General features: G+C 45.9%; 1 protein-coding gene across 2 annotated transcripts in view; it reads left to right on the forward strand.

Moving 5' to 3' along the window:
• The window catches only part of ddr2l (discoidin domain receptor family, member 2, like), a 24,584-nt gene extending 10,955 nt beyond the window's left edge, over window positions 1–13,629 (forward strand). The window contains exons 4-20 of one of the 2 annotated variants that reach the window (XM_079270017.1): window positions 582–657; window positions 2,793–2,945; window positions 3,072–3,219; window positions 4,768–4,873; window positions 4,953–5,142; window positions 5,276–5,522; window positions 5,666–5,755; window positions 5,847–5,989; window positions 7,219–7,330; window positions 8,726–8,842; window positions 9,257–9,334; window positions 9,776–10,020; window positions 10,509–10,636; window positions 10,868–11,065; window positions 11,265–11,499; window positions 12,006–12,155; window positions 12,398–13,629. In XM_079270017.1, the coding sequence (XP_079126143.1) occupies window positions 582–657; window positions 2,793–2,945; window positions 3,072–3,219; window positions 4,768–4,873; window positions 4,953–5,142; window positions 5,276–5,522; window positions 5,666–5,755; window positions 5,847–5,989; window positions 7,219–7,330; window positions 8,726–8,842; window positions 9,257–9,334; window positions 9,776–10,020; window positions 10,509–10,636; window positions 10,868–11,065; window positions 11,265–11,499; window positions 12,006–12,155; window positions 12,398–12,532 (2,551 nt within the window). In that variant the 3' untranslated portion in view covers window positions 12,533–13,629. The remainder of the gene's footprint in view (window positions 1–581; window positions 658–2,792; window positions 2,946–3,071; window positions 3,220–4,767; window positions 4,874–4,952; window positions 5,143–5,275; window positions 5,523–5,665; window positions 5,756–5,846; window positions 5,990–7,218; window positions 7,331–8,725; window positions 8,843–9,256; window positions 9,335–9,775; window positions 10,021–10,508; window positions 10,637–10,867; window positions 11,066–11,264; window positions 11,500–12,005; window positions 12,156–12,397) is intronic. The other variant, XM_079270018.1, reaches the window with a different exon arrangement.
• The last annotated feature ends 8,871 nt before the right edge of the window (window positions 13,630–22,500 follow it).

The following is a 22,500-nucleotide window of genomic DNA, read 5'->3' on the forward strand; positions in this document are numbered from 1 at the left end:
TACCTGCTTTATAAACTGTGTCTGTCTGTTTCTGTGTGTGTGTGTGTCCGTGTCTGTCTGTGTGCGTCTGTGTGTGTGTGTGTGTGTGCGTGTGTGTGTGTGCGTGTCTGTGTGTGTGCGTGTGTGCGTCTGTGTGTGTGTGTGTGTGTGTGTGTGTGTGCGTGTGTGTGCGTGTGTGTGTGTGCGTCTGTGTGTGTGTGTGTGTGTCTGTGTGTGTGCGTGTGTGTGCGCGTGTGTGTGTGCGTCTGTGTGTGTGTGTGTGTGTCTGTGTGTGTCTGTGTGTGTGCGTGTGTGCATGTGTGTGTGTGTGTGTGTGTGTGTGCGTGTGTGTGTGTCTGTGTGTGTGCGTGTGTGCGTCTGTGTGTGTGTGTGTGTGCGTGTGTGTCTGTGTGTGTGCGTGTGTGCGTCTGTGTGTGTGTGTGTGTGTGTGTGTCTGTGTGTGTGCGTGTGTGCGTCTGTGTGTGTGTGTGTGTGTGCGTGTGTGTCTGTGTGTGTGCGTGTGTGCGTCTGTGTGTGTCTGTGTGTGTGCGTGTGTGCGTCTGTGTGTGTGTGTGTGTGTGTGTGCGTGTGTGTGTGTGCAGGTTGAACCGTGAGGAGGGAGATGGCGCCTGGTGTCCTGAGGGTCAGCTGGAGCCTTCAGACAGTCAGTACCTGCAGGTTTGTGTCTTCACTGTTTTACAGAGAAACGTGTTCAGTGGGTTCAACAGTCGGAGGATTCTCATCGTCCTGTTCTTCACACACGGATCAGTCCGACTGCCTTTGACTTCAATCACAGTGAAGTTGAGAAGGAAAGTAGTGAAACAGAAAGTAGTGATTTGAGTTCAGAGTGAAGGACTGTAGGAGTAACAATCACAAGACTTTATTGATTTGTACGTTGCAGTTGATCTTATATTCAAGCATAAAGAACCATAAGAAAGAATAATAAATACAGCACTGTGTAAAATATAATGTAAAGTGTGTACATCATGCTACAAGTATGAATACAAAGTATTCATGGAAGTATTGCATAGTTTAATTGTTGTACAAGTTATTGTACAGTTTAAAGTTCTGACATTTCTGTTCATAATTCAAGAAGCAGAGTTCTGTGTTAAACTCAACAAAGATACACACCAGTGGACCATGTGTTTCATGAATGATTAAAGTATTATGAAGGGACAGTATGAGGTACTTCTACACGGTCACAGTATTCCCGACAGTAGACAGGAACAGCAGCCACAACAGCACAACACAGCTGCTGCTCTCCTGCTGCTCCGTCGGTTAGTGAGCGAGTGTTGTTGTGTGACTTTGGTGTTTAAAGGGTTAACTCAGCTCCACTAAAGTCACTCACTAACAACACTCACTCACTAACAACACTCACTCACGAACAACACTCACTCACTAACAACACTCACTCACTAACAACACTCACTCACGAACAACACTCACTCACTAACAACACTCACTCACTAACAACACTCACTCACTAACAACACTCACTCACTAACAACACTCACTCACTCACTCACTAACAACACAAACTCACTAACAACACAAACTCACTAACAACACTCACTCACTCACTAACAACACTCACTCACTCACTCACTAACAACACAAACTCACTAACAACACAAACTCACTAACAACACTCACTCACTCACTAACAACACTCACTCACTAACAACACTCACTCACTCACTAACAACGCTCACTCACTAACAACACTCACTCACTAACAACACTTACTCACTAACAACACTCACTCACTAACAACACTTACTCACTAACAACACTCACTCACTAACAACACTCACTCACTCACTAACAACACTCACTCACTAACAACACTCACTCACTAACAACACTTACTCACTAACAACACTCACTCACTAACAACACTCACTCACTCACTAACAACACTCACTCACTCACTAACAACACTCACTCACTAACAACACTCACTCACTAACAACACTCACTCACTAACATCACTCACTCACTAACAACACTCACTCACTCACTAACAACACTCACTCACTCACTAACAACACTCACTCACTAACAACACTCACTCACTAACACTCACTCACTCACTAACAACACTCACTCACTAACAACACTCACTCACTAACATCACTCACTCACTAACAACACTCACTCACTAACAACACTCACTCACTCACTAACAGTCACTCACTAACAACACTCACTCACTCACTAACAACACTCACTCACTAACATCACTCACTCACTAACAACACTCACTCACTAACAACACTCACTCACTCACTAACAACACTCACTCACTAACAACACTCACTCACTCACTCACTAACAACACAAACTCACTAACAACACTCACTCACTCACTAACAACACTCACTCACTCACTAACAACACTCACTCACTCACTAACAACACTCACTCACTCACTAACAACACTCACTCACTCACTAGCAACACAAACTCACTAACAACACAAACTCACTCACTAACAACACTCACTCACTAACAACACTCACTCACTAACAACACTCACTCACTCACTAACAACACTCACTCACTAACAACACTCACTCACTAACAACACTCACTCACTAACAACACTCACTCACTCACCGACGGAGCAGCAGTGAACCAGCAGCTGTGTCCTGAGAGGTCACATTGCTGTTCTTTAATGGAGTCTGGTCCTCTCGATGTTGGCGTGTTGTCCCACACGATGCTTGTGACTTCAGATGAACGGACCTCATGTTCAGTGTCTGTGGGTGCTGTGGGTCAGCTGATGGACAGAACCCTGTTGCTGTGTTCTTCAGGTGGACCTGGGCAGGTTGACCTTCCTGACGGTGGTCGGGACTCAGGGACGCTACGCCAGGTACTCCGGGAACGAGTTCGCCCGAGCGTACCGCCTCAACTACAGCCGGGACGGCCTGCTGTGGAAGTCCTGGAGCAACCGGCTGGGCAACACGGTGAGCAACGCAAAGGCAACGTGACAGAGCTTTGATCTGAGGCTGTTCAGGATGCAGATACAGCTCCACACAGAACCCAGCTGGGTACCACACTGTGTGAACTCCTCTGTTCTTGTGCATCTCCAGGTGATGGAGGGCAACAAGAACGCCTACACCTCCATCATCAACGACCTGCACCCCCCCATCGTGTCCCGCTACGTCCGGCTGATCCCCGTCACCAAGCTGTCCACCACGGTGTGCATGAGGGTGGAGCTGTACGGCTGTCAGTGGGAAGGTGGGACACTCACTCACACACACACACTCACTCACACACACACACACACTCTCACTCTCACTCACTCACACACTCACTCACTCACAATCACTCACTCACTCACACTCTCACACTCACTCTCACTCACTCACTCACTCACTCACTCACAATCACTCACGCACTCTCACTCACTCACTCACACTCTCACACTCACTCTCACTCTCACTCACTCACTCTCACTCACTCACACACTCACTCACTCACAATCACTCACGCACAATCACTCACTCACTCACACTCTCTCACACTCTCACACTCACTCACTCACACACACACACTCTCACTCTCTCTCTGTCTCACACTCACAATCACTCACTCTCACTCACTCACTCTCACTCACTCACACACTCACTCACTCACACACTCACTCACAATCACTCACTCACTCACTCTCACACTCACTCACACTCACTCACTCACAATCACTCACTCACAATCACTCACTCACTCACACTCTCACACTCACTCACAATCACTCACTCACTCACACTCTCACACTCTCACACTCACTCACTCACTCACTCACTCTCACACACTCACTCACAATCACTCACTCACTCACAATCACTCACTCACTCTCACACACTCACTCTCACACACTCACTCACAATCACTCACTCACTCACTCACAATCACTCACTCACTCTCACTCACTCTCTCACACTCTCTCACTCTCTCACACTCTCACACTCTCTCACACTCTCTCACTCTCTCACACTCTCACTCACTCACACTCTCTCACTCACACACTCACAATCACTCACACACTCACTCACACTCTCACACTCACTCACACTCTCTCACTCACTCACACTCTCTCACACTCTCTCACTCTCTCACACTCTCTCACACTCTCTCACTCTCTCACACTCTCTCACTCACACTCTCTCACACTCTCTCACTCACTCACTCACACTCTCTCACTCACTCACACTCTCTCACACTCTCTCACTCTCTCACTCACACTCTCTCACACTCTCTCACTCTCTCACACTCTCTCACTCACTCACTCACTCACTCACTCACACTCTCTCACACTCTCTCACACTCTCTCACTCTCTCACTCACACTCTCTCACACTCTCTCACTCTCACACTCTCTCACTCACACTCTCACACTCTCTCACTCTCTCATACTCCCTCACTCTCTCACTCACACTCTCTCACACTCTCTCACTCTCTCACACTCTCTCACACTCTCTCACTCTCTCACACTCTCTCACTCTCTCACACTCTCTCACTCTCTCACTCACACTCTCTCACACTCTCTCACTCTCTCACTCACACTCTCTCACTCACTCACTCACACTCTCACACTCTCTCACTCACACTCTCTCACACTCTGTCACTCACTCACACGGCTGCAGCTGTGGATCGTTTAGAGTTCTCATGTCGTCACATCCTCTGTGTGTGAGGCCCTTCGTGGTGACGGTGATCAGCTTGAACCACTTCTTCACTGAATGTGAGCAGAAGCTCCATAAAAGCTGACACGATGTCCTCCAACCTGCAGACGGTCTGATCTCCTACGCCGCTCCGGAGGGTCAGCTCATGATGCCGCCCGGTTCCCCCATCGCCAGCCTCAACGATTCCACGTATGACGGAGCACATGAGAGGAGGCGAGTCCCCCCCCCCCCCCCCACACACACACACACACACACACACGACTGTTTCCTGACGGGACGTCTCGTCCAATAGGAGGCTGTTCGGCGGTCTGGGTCAGCTGACGGACGGTGTGATCGGCCTGGACGACTTCCTGCTGACGCGTCAGTACCACGTGTGGCCGGGCTACGACTACCTGGGCTGGAGGAACGACTCGCTGGGCAGTCTGGGATACGTGGAGATGGAGTTTGTGTTCGACAGGCAGAGGAACTTCACCTCCATGAAGGTTTTCACTTCTTCTTTACCTCGTCACACGGCAGCGTCCTGTGATTGGTCGGGTTGTTTTAAGGAGCGAGTGAGTTCAGTTTATCCTGATATTATATTTCACGACTCTGACAAAGTGAACTCTCCTCCGTCAGGTTCACAGTAACAACATGTTCTCCCGCGGAGTGAAGATCTTCTCCTCCGTTTCCTGTTGGTTTAAGCCCCGCCTCATCGCCGGCTGGGAGGCGGAGCCTGTGGCTTTCAAGACGGTGCTGGACGACAGGAACCCGAGCGCTCGCTACGTCACCGTGCCGCTCGACCGCCACGCCGGCAAATCCCTCCGCTGCCGCTTTGACTTCGCCGACGTCTGGATGATGTTCAGCGAGATCTCCTTTCAGTCGGGTAACACACACACACACACAGACATTAATATATACACACACACACACACAGACATTAATATAAATGTGTGTGTTTACACACACACACACAGATTCTATTTCCCTTCACACCAATGAATAAAACGTCTTTCCTTTGTCCCTCAGAGGACACCGTACTCCCGACCCCGGTCACTCTGGGGACGACCTCGTCTCCATTTAAGAGAGAGAGCACCACGGCAACCCCACCTGAGACAGGTCTGACCTCTGACCTCACCCTTCTGATCTCACATGAGATGAAACAGCATGATCGAGTCCTCTCCTTGAGTCCTCTCCTCTCTCTCCACAGCAGCCAGTCCATCAGCCAGCAATCCGCCCGACGACGGGAACACGCCCGTCCTGATTGGCTGCCTGGTGACCATCATCATGCTGCTCGTCATCATCATCTTCCTCATCCTCTGGTGCCAGTACGTCTGCAAGGTGCTGGAGAAGGTGAGCAGACGAAGAGATCCACGACGCTTTTATTACACCGGAGGAAATAAAATGAAGAAACAGCTGTTTAGAAAACAATCACATCTCAAATGATCAACAAATCAAAAAGCTTCATGAGCTATAAAGGCCAGATCACTGTTCAATCAATCAGTCAATCAGTCAATCAATCAGTCAATCAATCAGTCAATCAATCAATTGTTGATCAAACAAATCAAACACAGTTCTAAGTGTTCTACATTACATCACATCACATTACAGTACATTACATTATAGTACATTACATCACAGTACATTACAGTACATTACATCACAGTACATTACAGTACATTACATTACATCACATTACATCACATTACAGTACATCACATTACATTACAGTACATCACATTACAGTACATCACAGTACATTACAGTACATTACATCACAGTAAATTACAGTACATTACATTACATCACATTACATCACATTACAGTACATCACATCACATTACATTACAGGACATCACATTACAGTACATCACAGTAAATTACAGTACATTACATCACATTACAGTACATTACATTACAGTACATTACATTATAGTACATTACATCACAGTACATTACAGTACATTACATCACAGTACATTACAGTACATTACATTACATCACATTACATCACATTACAGTACATCACATCACATTACATTACAGTACATCACATTACAGTACATCACAGTAAATTACAGTACATTACATCACATTACAGTACATCACATTACAGTACATTACATTACAGTACAGTACATCACATTACAGTACATTACAGTACATTACATCACAGATGATGAGCATCATAGAGCAGAAACCAGAGCAGACGTACAGAAACTAACTAGTATGAATACAGTAAGTGGTGAGTGAAGGCAAAGGGAAGGACATGAAGAGACAATGCGCAACAAATAAAGAAAATAACAAAAATAGCACAGAATGAATTGATCATGGTAAAAAAAGTAGAACTTTAATAATGTAAAAATATTGGAACGTAATAAAATAAGAAATGAAATATAAAAATGTATATTCTTTAGAAAGCTGTAATAACGTCCTCTCCTCCTCCTCTCCTCCCCTCCTTCTCTCCTCCTCTCCTATTCTCCTCTCCTACTCCCCTCCTATCTTCTCCTTCTCTCCTTCTCTCCTCGCCTCCTCTCCTCCCCTCCTCTCCTCTCCTCCCCTCCACTCCTCTCCTCCTCTAGGCTCCTCGTCGGATCCTTGACGAGGACGTGACGGTTCGTCTGTCCTCCTGCAGCGACACCATCATCCTCCAGACCCCCCCTGTGCCCCCCCGCTCTGGCCACGCCCCCACAGGTAGACAGTTTGATGCATAAATAGAAGAAAGCCGTCGCCATCTTGGTTTTTGGTCGTGTATGAGTGTGTGAGTGATGAGTGAACAAACCCCTCTGTGTGAACCTTCAGCACACAGAGAGGAATGAACGAGTGAAGTTTGGTGAATGTAAGAACTGCTAAAGTGGAGATTTATCATCAGAGTCTGAGAACAAACTCATTGAGAGGAAACGTCTTCAAAGAGACGTTTAGTTACATTCCAGACATTTAGACTCCACAGGTGAATATTCACCACTTCATCACTCGCATTAAGAGACTCTACAGGTGAATATTCACCACTTCATCACTCACATTAAGAGACTCCACAGGTGAATATTCACCACTTCATCACTCACATTAAGAGACTCTACAGGTGAATATTCACCACTTCATCACTCACATTAAGAAGACTCTACAGGTGAATATTCACCACTTCATCACTCACATTAAGAGACTCTACAGGTGAATATTCACCACTTCATCACTCACATTAAGAAGACTCTACAGGTGAATATTCACCACTTCATCACTCACATTAAGAAGACTCTACAGGTGAATATTCACCACTTCATCACTCACATTAATAAGACTCTACAGGTGAATATTTACCACTTCATCACTCACATTAAGAGACTCTACAGGTGAATATTCACCACTTCATCACTCACATTAATAAGACTCTACAGGTGAATATTTACCACTTCATCACTCACATTAAGAGACTCTACAGGTGAATATTCACCACTTCATCACTCACATTAAGACTCTACAGGTGAATATTCACCACTTCATCACTCACATTAAGACTCTACAGGTGAATATTCACCACTTCATCACTCGCATTAAGACTCTACAGGTGAATATTCACCACTTCATCACTCGCATTAAGAGACTCTACAGCTGAATATTCACCACTTCATCACTCACATTAAGAGACTCTACAGGTGAATATTCACCACTTCATCACTCACATTAAGAAGACTCTACAGGTGAATATTCACCACTTCATCACTCACATTAAGAGACTCTACAGGTGAATATTCACCACTTCATCACTCACATTAAGAGACTCCACAGGTGAATATTCACCACTTCATCACTCACATTAAGAGACTCTACAGGTGAATATTTACCACTTCATCACTCACATTAAGAGACTCTACAGGTGAATATTCACCACTTCATCACTCACATTAAGACTCTACAGGTGAATATTCACCACTTCATCACTCGCATTAAGAAGACTCTACAGGTGAATAGAGTCACAACATGACCTCATAGACATCACCATGAAGCTTCACCACTTCATCACTCACATTCAGAGTATTTATTGTGTTGAAACGTTGAGGCGTTATGTAATGGTTGTGTTTTGTGTCTCAGGCCTCACCAACACCGACCCTCACTACGAGAGAGTCTTCCTGTTGGACCCTCAGTACCAGAACCCGGCGGCGCTGAGGAACAAGCTGCCGGAGCTGTCGCAGAGCGCCGAGGCGTCAGGTAGACCCGCCGGAGCTCTTCCTCGCTCTTTAACCTCACAGTCGCAGCAGACAGAGAGAAATGAGAACAGGTTCACGTCACGTGTTCGTGTTCTACTGAGCGTCTGTGGAGGTCTGGTGATAGTTATCATGGCTCTTTCTCATCTACGCAACCTCAAAGGAAATGTGAATCAGTGATGCTTTGAAAATGCTTTGTTTAAGCTGCAGAAGCCATCAAACTGCTGCAGTCTGCCCCCTGCTGGCCGCCTCACAAACCTCCATCTTCTCAGTTCTTTACAGCTCTCTGCTTCTTCTTTCTTCTCTTTCTTGGTCTTCAGTATTTTCTTGGTGATGCAGAATGTGCATGCTCGTTCACTCTGCAGCTCTTCTCGTCCCTCTCTGTCTCTGTCCATGTTTCCTCCTCCTCCTCCTCCAGCTCTCCTCCTCCTCGGTAACCCTCTCTACGACCTCCTCCTGCTGACTTCCTGTCACATGACGTCAGGCTGGCTGCGTGGTAAGAGCTGAAAGGTGTGACTTCAGGACGTTCACACATCAGATACGGTCGACCGGACTGACGGGCGAGGACGTCCTGTGTTTGTGAATTGCGTTTTCATTCCTGTGCATGAACACTTTATTCTCTCGCTGACATTCACTCTTCACGACATAAACTCACAATCACATTTGTTTTGACGGCTAAAGTCACAAAAATAAAATGGCAAAGGCACACGATGAAAATATGATTTGAACTGTGATATGATATATTTCCAATCACTTCTGGCAGATACGTTTTCTTTCTTCCGTGAATATCGGTCTGATGGGTCCAGTAGTATGAGAGATTAGCCGCAGACGGACAGACACAAAGATGCACACACTCACTCACACACACAACATAATACATCATCTCCTTGGGGAGACAACTCGCTCATCAAACACCTCTTCCTTCCCTCTCCGGCAGCGTGCGGAGGAGGCTACGCCGAGCCCGACGTCACCCAGTGCACGCCGCACCAGTGTTTCCACAGCAACGCGCCGCACTACGCCGAGACGGACATCGTGCGCCTGCAGGGCGTCACCGGCAGCAACATGTACGCCGTGCCCGCCCTCACCGTCGACTCGCTCACCAGGAAGGACATCTCCGCCGCAGAGTTCCCGCGGCAACAGCTGATCTTCAGGGAGAAGCTGGGGGAGGGGCAGTTTGGAGAGGTGAGGAGGAGGAGGAGGCGGGGCCACAGCCGGTCAGGGAGCGCGGTGCTTGTATTTGATTCATCTGATATCGCCATTTCCTCCGGGACCGAGTTCGTGCAAGGCGTACACTATAAAACGCAGATCGGCAGAGATCTTTTCCAGACGTGGTTTGTGTGCGAGTAATTGCAGAATTGCGGCAGTGTATGGTTGATTGCGTGCAGCGTAATGTCTCAGGGAGACATCGATTATTGTTTCAATGTATGTTTTAAATCTCCTTTACTTTTTACGACTGAATTTTATTTCTTACACTGTTTCTTGAATTGTTTTTAAATCTCCTTTTCTTTTTCCTTATGTTTTGATGCTTTTAATGGTTTTATGTGAAGCACTTTGAATTACCTTGTTGTTGAAATGTGCTATACAAATAAACTTGCCTTGCCTTGCCTTGATAACGCCGTGCTCTGGTGCTGGGATTCCCTGCATTGAAATGGATGGTTGTATTTATCCAGGTCCACCTGTGCGAGGCCGAGGGACTCCCAGAATTCCTTGGGGAGGGGTCTCCGCTCCCTGACAGGGATGGGCGGTCGGTACTCGTGGCCGTTAAACAGCTGAGGGCCGACGCCACCAGCCAAGCCAGGTACACCGTGTGACTGTTTATTTCTTTAAAAGTCCCCCCTTTGAAGTTTGTCCATTTTCTGGGGAACCCTCAACGGATCGGACCTGCAAATCTCATGTGTTGACCGAAGTGACCGAGTATATTGCGGAAACCGTCAAAATTAATTTACGTGATTTCAACGAGACGATCCAAAACTGAAAGTACCTCGAATGAAACCGAAAACAAAATGTCCGCTCTTCCTCCGTCCACCAGGAACGACTTCCTGAAGGAGATAAAGATCATGTCCCGTCTGAACGACCCCAACATCATCCGGCTGCTGTGCGTGTGCGTGTCGTCCGACCCGCTGTGCATGGTGACCGAGTACATGGAGAACGGAGACCTCAACATGTTCCTGTCGCAGCGGGAGATCGAGAGCACGCTGACGCACGCCAACAACATCCCCTCAGTCAGGTTAGTACACAGAACACTGCACTTTACACATGCTAACATGCTAACATGCCAACGACACATGCTCAATAGGTTTAAGATGCAAACAGCAGGGGACGACGTGATCACTCTCCAAACACGTGCACAAGCTACGATCAACTCGTGAAGTCAAAGTTCTCACCTCCGTCTCCTTCCTCTTCCTTCCTCATCTCTTCCCTCGCAGTCTGTCCGACCTCCTCCACATGTCGGTGCAGATCTCGTCGGGGATGAAGTACCTGGCGTCCCTGAACTTCGTGCACCGCGACCTGGCCACCAGGAACTGCCTGCTGGACCGCCGCCTCACCATCAAGATCGCCGACTTCGGGATGAGCCGGAACCTGTACAGCAGCGACTACTACCGCATCCAGGGCCGGGCGGTGCTGCCCATCCGATGGATGGCCTGGGAGAGCATCCTGCTGGTGAGGGGGGGCAGTTAGCACTGGAAGTGGAAGCATTGCTAATGTTTTTATAGAAAAGACCAAAAGCACCTCTTATTCTTGACCTGGTTTATTTGGACGGTGGCACAACAAAGTTCATTCCTGGTGAACTAGGCAGCGCCAGGAGCTTGGTGACGTGGGTGACTACTCGTTGGGTTGCTTGGGTGAACCGCTACAGCTAGTAGGCTGTCCGGTGTCATGCTAGTCGACCGTCAACAAGCACGAGTCAGTCACAAAAGCCCTCAAAGCTAATGGTGCTAGCGCACAAACTGACTGAAAGCTGACCCAGTTCATTCAGGAGACTCAGAATAGGTTCGTCTTTAGGTTTGTGCAAGACATTCAAGACCTCAGGTAGTCTGATGGTAACGCGCCCCATAAACACCAAACCAAAACGTGTTTGTTCTAGAACATGAAGAGCTGTTCCCTGAAATGAAATCATTTGACTCCCACAGTGTTTTTCATGTTATCTCCATGTGACCTCCTCTCAGGGTAAGTTCACCACGGCCAGTGACGTGTGGGCGTTCGGCGTCACCCTGTGGGAGATCTTCACTCTGTGCAAGGAGCAGCCCTACAGCCTGCTGTCCGACGAACAGGTCATAGAGAACACTGGCGAGTTCTTCAGGAACCAGGGCCGACAGGTGAGACCAGCGACTCCAAGTGGAGCACTAGCCTGGCGCCCAGGAGTGCCTGATTTAGATCCCCGGCGGACTGAAAGCAGCTCCAGTTCCTGAATGCTTTGTCAGTCCTGTGAGCTGGGTCCAGTTGAGGACGAGCAGCCCTTCTGCTCTCTGAGCCCTGACTACGTTGGTACATCTGAGCAACGCGTTCTTCTGGTTCTGTACTGAACAACCTCTTTAACTCTCCTGTGTTTCCCGACTAGATCTTCCTCTACGGCCCTCCGCTCTGCCCGCCTTCACTCTTCGAGCTGATGATGCGTTGTTGGAGTCGCGACATACCCGACCGGCCCACTTTTGAGGGGCTCTACCAGGCCCTGAGGCCCCACGTCAACCAGTGAGCCGAGGCCACTGGGAGGTACTTACTCGTGTAGGACGACAGACTGACACGAGAAGACCGAGGACTGGAATTATGCTGCGAGAGTAAGACGCGTTCAGAGGGAAGGAAGAAGCTGGCAGAACTGTGGTCCGAAGGTTCGTTTGGTGGCAACAGCAGCAGCTCTACCCTGAGAGACCAGATGGAGGTAGAAGAGAAGGCTGGTCAACTCAGAGGAAAGCCAGTCGGTAGTGAACAAAGGTTTCTAAGCTTTTTAAAGCTTTCTATCATTTCTGATGTCACAGTTTCTTCCGTCTCTTAAATCTCCTTTGACCAAAACGTCTTGTCGGACCTTTTCACACACATCTCTCTTTATTCCGTTGTTTTGGTGCCAAAGGCGCCGTAAGCTTTATATTCTTCTTCTGTTAACCTGGACAGACTCTTCAGTGTTGGGAGTGTCCTCTCCCTGTGTTTCATTGTTTTATTTTATTGTTATTGTAAAGCACTGTCTGTGTCTCTCAGTTATTCATGTTCATACATTAACCCACACTGGAGCTAGGGTTAGGGTCAGATTGTAGTTTAGCTTTTTAGATTTTATTCTGTTTTCTTGTTCTACAGTGTTTCACTTCTGTTGGTCTCTGTGTGGATATGGAAGTTGAGGTTGACTTCATATTGAAACCTGTGTGGTCGGTGGGTAGTTAGTGGAGGAAGTCGCTTTGAGGCACACTGAAACCAAATAACTACAGAAACGTGTTGTGCTGATTTAGTTGCCAAAGAGAAATGAAGAGTGGACGTGATAACACAATGACTATATTATATTATGTTAGTAAAACTCAATGTACCATTAACATCTGCCAGTGGGTGGATGCGTTCATTCAAAGTGCCTTAACGTTGTAGCATGAGTGGGAATCAAGCCACCGTTCACACGGTGAGGATCTCACTTTACCCGTGTGTCTGTTTGAGCTGCGCCTAAAAGATTTAAGGACATTTACAAGATAACGAGTGTGTCCAGCTGTCCTGGATTAGCTGGGACGTCCCATACCGAACCTCCCAACGTCCATATTTAGACTGCTACTCTAGTCTGACGGCGCTCTTACAGATCATATATATATATATATATATATATATATATATATATATATATATATATATATATATCTGTATATATCTGTATATATCCAGTATCAATCAACAATTCAATGTTGTTGTCCAATGTGTAAAAGTTGTTTAGCACATTTTAATTATTTGATTTCATAATTCTATGTCCCATCCTTTAATGTTTCAGTCTCTCATTAGTGTGAGTGTGTATTACATGTGTATTACACGTGTAGTGTGAGTATGTATTACATATGTATTACATGTGTATTACACGTGTAGTGTAGTGTGTGTGTGTTACATGTGTATTACACGTGTAGTGTGAGTGTGTATTACACGTGTAGTGTGAGTGTGTATTACACGTGTAGTGAGTGTGTATTACATGTGTATTACACGTGTAGTGTGAGTGTGTGTTACATGTGTATTACACGTGTAGTGTGAGTGTGTGTTACATGTGTAGTGAGTGTGTATTACATGTGTATTACACGTGTAGTGTGAGTGTGTGTTACATGTGTAGTGAGTGTGTATTACATGTGTATTACACGTGTAGTGTGAGTGTGTGTTATATGTGTAGTGAGTGTGTATTACATGTGTGCAGCATTTTAAATCCCTTCTTTTGAACAAATTGTTCAAAAATGTAAAATGGCGCAAATCAACATGAGCTTCACAGAGAAGAGGAGGAAGACCTAATGTGTTGCGTCTCAGTGTTCGTGTTGGTGCAGTAGTGTTTGTATTATCTGTACTGTATCTCAACACTTCTGCCAGTGTGTGTGTGTGTGTGTGTGTGTGTGTGTTTGACATTCCTTTGAGCGTTGGGAGCGTTGGGATTGAGGGGGTTAACCAGAGTTAATGTACTGAACGAGATGATTAAATGAGGGCGACGGGACTTCGTTAAAGCAACGGGACGGAGAAGTAAGGAAACCACTAAACTCAAACTCCCAGAGTCCTTTGCTACAGTGAGCCATTGTGTTTAGTTCTGGTTCCATTAGAGGTAAAGTCTTGTAGTTTGAAAGTGTACTTACTGTACAAGTGATCTGAAATATCTCAGTGTGTGAATGCAGATTAGGAGTGATGAGTATTGATTATTGATTATCAGAATTTATATCTTTTTATCTGATTACTTCTGTTCTGGAAGGTGTTTCCTTTAGTTTCCAACAGTAACATTCTGACAGATGTGTCCTGCTCCACACTTGTACTGTACATAGGCTAGTAGCTGTGTATATTAATATATTGGGAGTCGTCCCAAGTCTTTCTCACTCTGTACCCTCTCATGTTGGTTTTCCTCCAATAAACATACATGTTGTCACACAGAAGAGTACACACCGGGTCTTACTTTTCTTCGGGTCTTGATCTTTTTAAGATCCAAAGTTCCCATGAACACCAACATGATGTCTCAGGTTAAGCATCACTGTAATCCAATCACCTCAACAAGCAGACAGCTACCTCTGGTATGACGGGCCATGGCGGTCTGGTTGTGTCTCTGTGATGGAGGGAGTCAGTCCGATCGGCTACAGCGTCCAATCACATGACTGATGAACAATGAGGGGGCGTGTCTTCTGTTAAAACGCTTCCTGGAAGTCTGTTCTCGTGGGTCCTCGCTCATGGCTCCTCAGAGATCCCTCCTCCCTCCTCCCTCCTCCCTCCTCGCTCCTCAGAGCAGAAGTAAGAGCTTTGGGACGGCCGTCAATATGGCGGCGCAGAACAACTTCCGGTTCGAGCGAGGAAGTGAACCCGTTTCGGAAGTTGGAAATGACAATTAAGAGACTTGGGATGTACCCCAAGACCGTTTGAGAGGAGAACTTTGAGGAGAACCTTCAGCCAAAGAGCTGATATCAGATCAGCCTGACCTCACAACCAGACAGCAGACCAGCAGGAAAGGGAAGCAGTACATGAAGCTTCTGTACTAGCTGAACACCAGACAGGTTAGCTAGCTGCATGACGTCATGCTAATCACTTATTCAGCTTTTTCATATTATCGTGAATATTATTATATGATATATATTTTATTATTTGACATATATATTATTATATGATATATATATTATTATATTATAGTGAGAGTATAATAAGATGTCCTGACGTGTTTGTCAAAGTGTTATTTTCTGTTTTTTTCATGTTGGAATAAATGTTAAATATTTGACTGTAAAGTAGTAATACGAGTTTGATACCTTCATGTTTTTGCATTAACTCATACTGGGATGTTTGCTGACATTGATTGGATGAGGCACAGCCCTACAGAGAACATGTTCCATCAGCTCCGCTACTTCTAACACCGTTCTAAGCACAAGTTTCACCATAAAACCTCACAGAATGTACCGATGAGTTGTATTTCTTCTCTTTAATGAGCTATCATATTCTAGAGTGATTGTTAGATGTCAACCAGGCCGAGTGACCGACCCTCCTTCTATTCCTGCTGTGGTCACTGTTGCATCTCTCCATTTCGGTCACGATGAAAGAATCAGAAGCAGAGCGAGAGAAAGCGTTTCACAAACTCTGAATCCTGCAGAGAACTTCCACCCCAAAGCACAATTTACAATTTACAACAGCTTGGACAGTTAACAGCAACAGCACCACTGATGTCTTTCATAGATGACAGAACCTCGACTGGTTTGAAGAGATTACACACATTTCCTTTACTGGAGCTCAGTTGCATTTGGAACATCTTGAATGTTTCTTTAGGGATTTAAACGCAGTTAGCAGGTCTCTCATTGTGGATTCACTTTTAAGGTGGATTTATTTTCCAGGATAAACAATGGCTGATGTGTTCCAGTGTAACAACAGGGCTCACGGAGGGCAGGAATGTTGCCCATGACATTGGTGATAAAACGTTACAGCCAATAAACAGAGACGCAATTAAAAGGCCACTTTCATTGAGTCATCCTTTTTCAGCCACTAGGGGGCAGACAGGCTCAACACAGCTCACGATGTTAGTAACCAGCTGGCTGCTTCCACACAGCAGCATGATGGCTCATCAGGAGTCTTCCTGTTAGTGTCACATGATGAATATCAGTCCACTCCTCTCTCTCTTAGCTCTGTGTTTGGTCTCCACCACCTCCTGAGGGAGACATCCGTCTCTTTAGCTGCTAAATGCTCCACTGTGTTCACCAGCGGAGTGTGTCTGCTGAGTGCTGCTGAGCAGGTAGTGCACAGTGGCTTCATTCAGCTTGTTTTGATCAAGTGCAGAATGCAGAAGGGACAAAAACTGCAGTTCCTCAAATGGCCAATCGAGGCCGGCTCCAAAAGCGAGTGATTCCCCATCGACCCTCGAGTTAAAAGGACCAACAGCAGAAATAAACATGAGACTTTCCCAAAGCAGACTAGATATATAATCCCTCCAGCGTGTTCAGGGCCTCTTGCCCATTGGACGTGCCTGGAAAACCTCTCAAGGGAGGCGTCCAGGAAGATCCTGACCCAGATGATGAAGCACCTCAGCTGGTCCCTTTCCACCTGAAGGGTCAGTGTCTCTACTCTGAGCTCCCTCCGGATGTCTGGGCTCCTCTCCCGATTTCTTAGGCTGAGCGCAGTCACCCTACGAAGGAAGCTCAGCATTTTGGCCGCAATCTCATGAACACAGGTGAGGGTCTGACCCGAGATGGACTGGAACATCTGTCTATCTCACGCTTCAAGATACTCAAACTCCCTCGCTTGAGTGCAATCCGCTGTTTTGCAGCAGAGAACCACGGCCTCGGACTCCGAGGTACTGACTCTCATCCCGACCGCTTCACACTCGCTGCAAACCGCCCCATTACGTGCCGAAGGAGCACAATGTCGTGAGTGAATCGGACCTCGAGACGGGGCGGATAGCGGTTTCAAGCGATGTTCAATTCCGGGTGCTATTAGCGGCCGCATTCCATTCTTTGTGAATTCGCCCCTTAGACAGAACCAGACAGGAAGAGGAGCCCAAGAAATGCTAAAAATCTCTGTAGAGCTGCAGAGTTGGGGAGAACTATCAGCCGGTTGATCACTACGAGCGACCCTTTTAACATCACACACTCATTCAATCTTTGCTGAGAAGCTTCTCAAATCCAAACCTTTCATCTATTCCTCAGCTCTCCATAAAGGCCTTTTGATCGACCCCAGCAACTACCGGTAGCTTCTACTTTGATAAGCATGGAAAGAATTTACTGACATTTTCTTTTTTCCAGCTTGGTTTGGTTCCTGGATCGTGTTTCTCTTTTACAGCTACCGTCTGAATTGGGTAATGAGGGTCAGGTGTGACACAGCGCTCGCTCTTCTCTCTCGCTGTAAGTGTCCTTGCTGACAGCAGAGCTACATTTGCCTGAGAGCAGAGGTTTGTTAGCAGACGTGAACCTCGGCTTTCATAAAGGGTGGTTCAACAGTGGTTGCAGCTTCAGGTATGAAGGATAAATGGCCCTTGGTTGGTTTGATGGAGGGTCTAAAAGTAAGACAACACGATGTGTTTTGGCCGTAGAGACATCCCCCCCCCTGTTAGCAGCTGAGCATGTCACAAAGTCTTCCCCATTGTCCCTCTTGTGCCTTTGTTTAGCTGCAGTGTCTGATATCATTTGTGTTAATTGATGTGATGACTCCTCCTCCACCTGTGTGTGACTCTTCAGCTGCACTTCATTTGGTCGAGCGGCCTGTTTGTCACAAAGAGGTGGAGAAACCTGACGAAGCACCTTTTAACTGCTGACAAAGACGCATCAGAACCTTTTTAGATTCAGCCGCGGCAACTCATCGGAACAATGTCTTCATCGGTTTAGATCATTTCCTCTGATGTCGGTGCTCGTGGTATTTTTACGAGACCTCAATTTCACGCTGGTGTTTGAGGAGGAAGCTGGTCTCTGTCTCCATAGCAACATCTGGTCACACAAGGAGAAATGAGGTGAGCAGGTTGCAGGAGAGGATGTCTCCAACATTAAAGGTTAGAAAAGAAGCTGGACAGTAATCATCGCACCGGGATTGGACAGAGAAGAGCACCAAGCTCTTTCCTCCACGCCGGCTGATTGACAGGTGGTATACAGTGAAGCAGGAACAGAAATATGAACCTCCTCTCTCTGATGTTTAATGGAAGGTGTGGAGGCCAGGGGCCCGCTGGCTGATGTGGATTCAGGTTTTGTTGTGGTTTTAATGAGTCTGGCTTCTGCTACAGCTGCTTTACAGCAGGAATGAGCTGTTCTACAGACGGATGAGGTGACTAGTCACGCTTGCATTGAAATGTTCTGAGTATGTAACTGATACGGAGGAAGGGTTACATTCTTTAAGTCTTTACTCAAACCGCAAAGTGTCTTTAGACGTCCATCCCAGAACCCCCTCTGTTTTTATCCTTTATTTAGGTCTTTCCCTAAAGTCTGGGTGAGGATTTGGCCATTGTTTGAAAAGTCAGTCTGGTCTCATCCAGCATTCGTAGCTATACCTTCAAAATATAATGTGCCATAATTTGTAGACATGCCATGAAATAATTTTGTATGTTATCCACGTAATCATGACCGAGGAAGTACAGTCAACGTTGATTTATTCATCACGTAACTTGCCTTCTTCAGTAACGTTACTTCCATGGTTGTTTTAAGCAGGCAGTAAGAGTGAAGCCAAAGCTTCATGTGTTAAAGCTGCATTCTCTCTAGTGTCCACCAGGGGGCGACTCCTCTGGTTGTATAGAAGTCTATAGAAAATGACTCTACTTCTCTCTTGATTTATTCCCTCAGTAAACATTGTAAACATGAGTTTATGTCTCAATCTCTAGTTTCAAGTCTTCTTCAATACAGCATGGCCGTCGCCATCTTATTTTTTTGTTGCAGCAGTGAACAGGAAGTGACCATATATGGACTGAGGAGGAGTGACAGAGAGACGGCGTATACGTCTCTGGTAGAGACCTGTCAATCACTGTGTAGCCCCGCCCTAAAGCATCCCCTGCTTTATGGTCTGTGTGACTCTAAATGGACCATAATGTACTAAATGAACATCATGCTGTGTTGAAGAAGACTTGAAACTAGAGATTGAGACATAAACTCATGTTTACAATGTTTACTGAGGGAATAAATCAAGAGAGAAGTAGAGTCATTTTCTCATAGACTTCTATGTCGTTTCTGCCGTTATTAAGCAACCAAAACCTGAACGCTGGGAAGACGATGATGATGATGAAGCGGTAATTTAGTGGTCATTTAACGTAACTGGCTAAACTAACCAAATATCAATGGACTCACAGCTTTACTGGCTGATCTTGTCTGTGACTGGCTGACCTGTCAACTGGATGCTGTGACGTCCTTCGATGGAAAAGGTGAAGCAAGTAAACGTCTCGATTCTGAGGGCGCTTTCCATCGACAATGGATTTGATCGCACATAATAAATGTGACATGTGAATGACCCCTGTTATGGGGATATATGTCATCGTCGTATGCTTTAGGGTTAAAGAATGTAAATCTTTAACTGTGCAGGCACCAAACACCTTTTCAGTGGATGATTCTATCAGTTTTGCATCCAGGTGTCTTGTTATTTGTTGTCTGTTATCTTGTTATCTGTTCTCTTGTGCATTGTTTCTGTCTTCAAAGACGGAGACACACAGAGGTCTAGATTACAGAACTTCCTGATGAGCATCAGCTGAAGGGCATGACCCTCTGTGTGTGTATGTGATGTGTGATGGTAAAACAGGCTGATTCCGTCTCCGCAATACTGGATCTTAACTCTTTGATGAGGTCACAGTGACCCCATCAAAGGAAGCACCTGGCTGAGTATAAATGTCCGTGCATCTGACTGTGTTGTCAGAGCACCTCCTGCAGATGACGTGATGTGTCTGTGAGACGTGTTCTCTTTGCTTGCAAGCAAATAAATCGACTATTACAACTTTGATCGTTCATCCAGACTCTGTTTCATTTGACATTGATAAGAAACACTTCTCCCGACGATTCATAGAAATATTCCACAACACCCCTTTAAATGGCTGCCGATAGTTTCTGTGTATGTCAGCCTTCTTTGCAAACACTTCCATACATTGATGCTCACACTGTCCCTCCTAAACTGATGATGAACTTCATCGTATTGTCTCCTTGCATTGGCTTCTACACACAGAAGGTGTTGATGATGCTGTCGGTGCTGGTGGGCAGTGCCGTTGCGTTTCCGTGGCTCTTTATGTGTCCTGTGTGCAGGCGGCCAGCCCTCATTATCAAGCCGCTTAAAGCGCTCAGCTGGGGCCGACACCTGCTTCTCATTGGAAACAGCGGTGGCTGTCTTTTTGTGTTCCTGAAAGGGAAGTGCAGAGCGCTGCGATAAAGTCGACCTGCCTTTGATCTTTACACAAATGTCGTAAAAAAAAAGAAGCTGTTGTGCGGCTTGATCACTTTTTCCCTTTAACATGACGGAATCGGTTTAAGCACGCACACGTGTGGCTGCTGCTGTGAGCTAGCCCGCTGCTAGCTGCTGCGTGGCTACTGAAACAATGCAGCCTTAGAATTTCTCGTGCAACACGGAACGCAGGCGTAACCTGATGTCGTCATTGACTGGATTTAATTTGAAGGACTCAGCAGTATTTGCTTTGTTTCATGTTGCTCTTATGAACAGTTAAACAGTCTCAACGGAACAGGAACAGAGAAGAACTCAACTCAGATATGGCAATCACCACAGCTGAATGTTGAAGCTAATTGGTGGTTTAAATCTGCAGTTCCACTAATGGCCACTAGATGATGACATTGAGAAGCTCCCACTGTCATGGTCAACACAAATATTTCATGAGCATCCCAAAAGAAAATGTCAATTTTCAAGGCTTAAAGGAATAATTCAACATTTCCCAAACTGCAGTTATTGGCGATACAGAGCTGGAGTCAGGACTTGGTGAGTGTAGCTTAGAAGTCGACAGTGGACAAAGAGAAGGCCTCTAAAGGTCTCTCCTTCAAAGGTTGATGGGATGAAAGTGACTGTCAATTAAGATAATTCAGTCATTCCAGAGGACTTTATCAGTTCAAGGGAATTAATTACTCAACCGAGTGACGATAATAAAGAACTTCCTGGGAAGACGGACGTTTATTTTAAAAAGACACGAAAGTTGTAATGAGTGGAAACTGTATGTTTACTGTGAAGATGGAAGTTTATTTTGAAAAGATGCTATGCATATGATGCTATGTTTACTGTGAGGACGGAAGTTTATTTTGAAAAGACGCTGTGAATGTCATGAGTACTGTACGTTTACTGTAAAGATGAAAGTTTATTTTGAAAAGACGCGATGCTGTAATGAGTAGAAACTGTAGGTTTACTCTGAACACAGAACTTTATTTTGAAAAGATGCTATGAATGTCGTGAGTGGAAACTGTACATTTACAGTGAGGGTGGAAGTTTATTTTGATAAGACACTAACCGTGTGATGAGTAGAAACATACAGTTTCCACTCATTACAAGCGTGTAATGAGTGGAAACTACATTTACTGTGAAGACAAAAGTTTATTTTGAAAGTGAATGAGAATGTGTGAGACATGAAGTTCTGTAACTTACTGTTAACTCATTTGAGGTGACATTTGGGAACAAAACCTAAGTTAAGAGTTGAAGTGTGTGTGTGTGTGTGTGTGTGTGTGTGTGTGTGTGTGTGTGTGTGTAGGTGTGTGTGTGTGTGTGTGCAGCATGTGGGTGGCAGGTTGTGTGTTTTACAGAAAGCTCTGTTTTAAGGCATCCTGAGCGCTCAGTGGGGGTTATTCTCCATTAAAACCAGACAAAAGCAGCTTGAATGGATCGTACTGTACCGCAGAACAAGTACATGCAGAGCTACTCTGAAGATGGAATGAATAACTGGAACATATTGAACAGATTCAACCTCTTGGTACCCTGACAATCCAGTGTGGACCCTCAGGACTTCACTGCTCTGACCACAGAGATAATTAGACAGCACAGTTACTCTAATTATACCTCTGTGGGCAGAAAACAAAGGGTCAGAACTTATATTTTATTTTATAAGAA

Source organism: Melanostigma gelatinosum, assembly GCF_949748355.1.
Source record: "Melanostigma gelatinosum genome assembly, chromosome: 6".
Lineage (NCBI taxonomy): Eukaryota > Metazoa > Chordata > Actinopteri > Perciformes > Zoarcidae > Melanostigma > Melanostigma gelatinosum.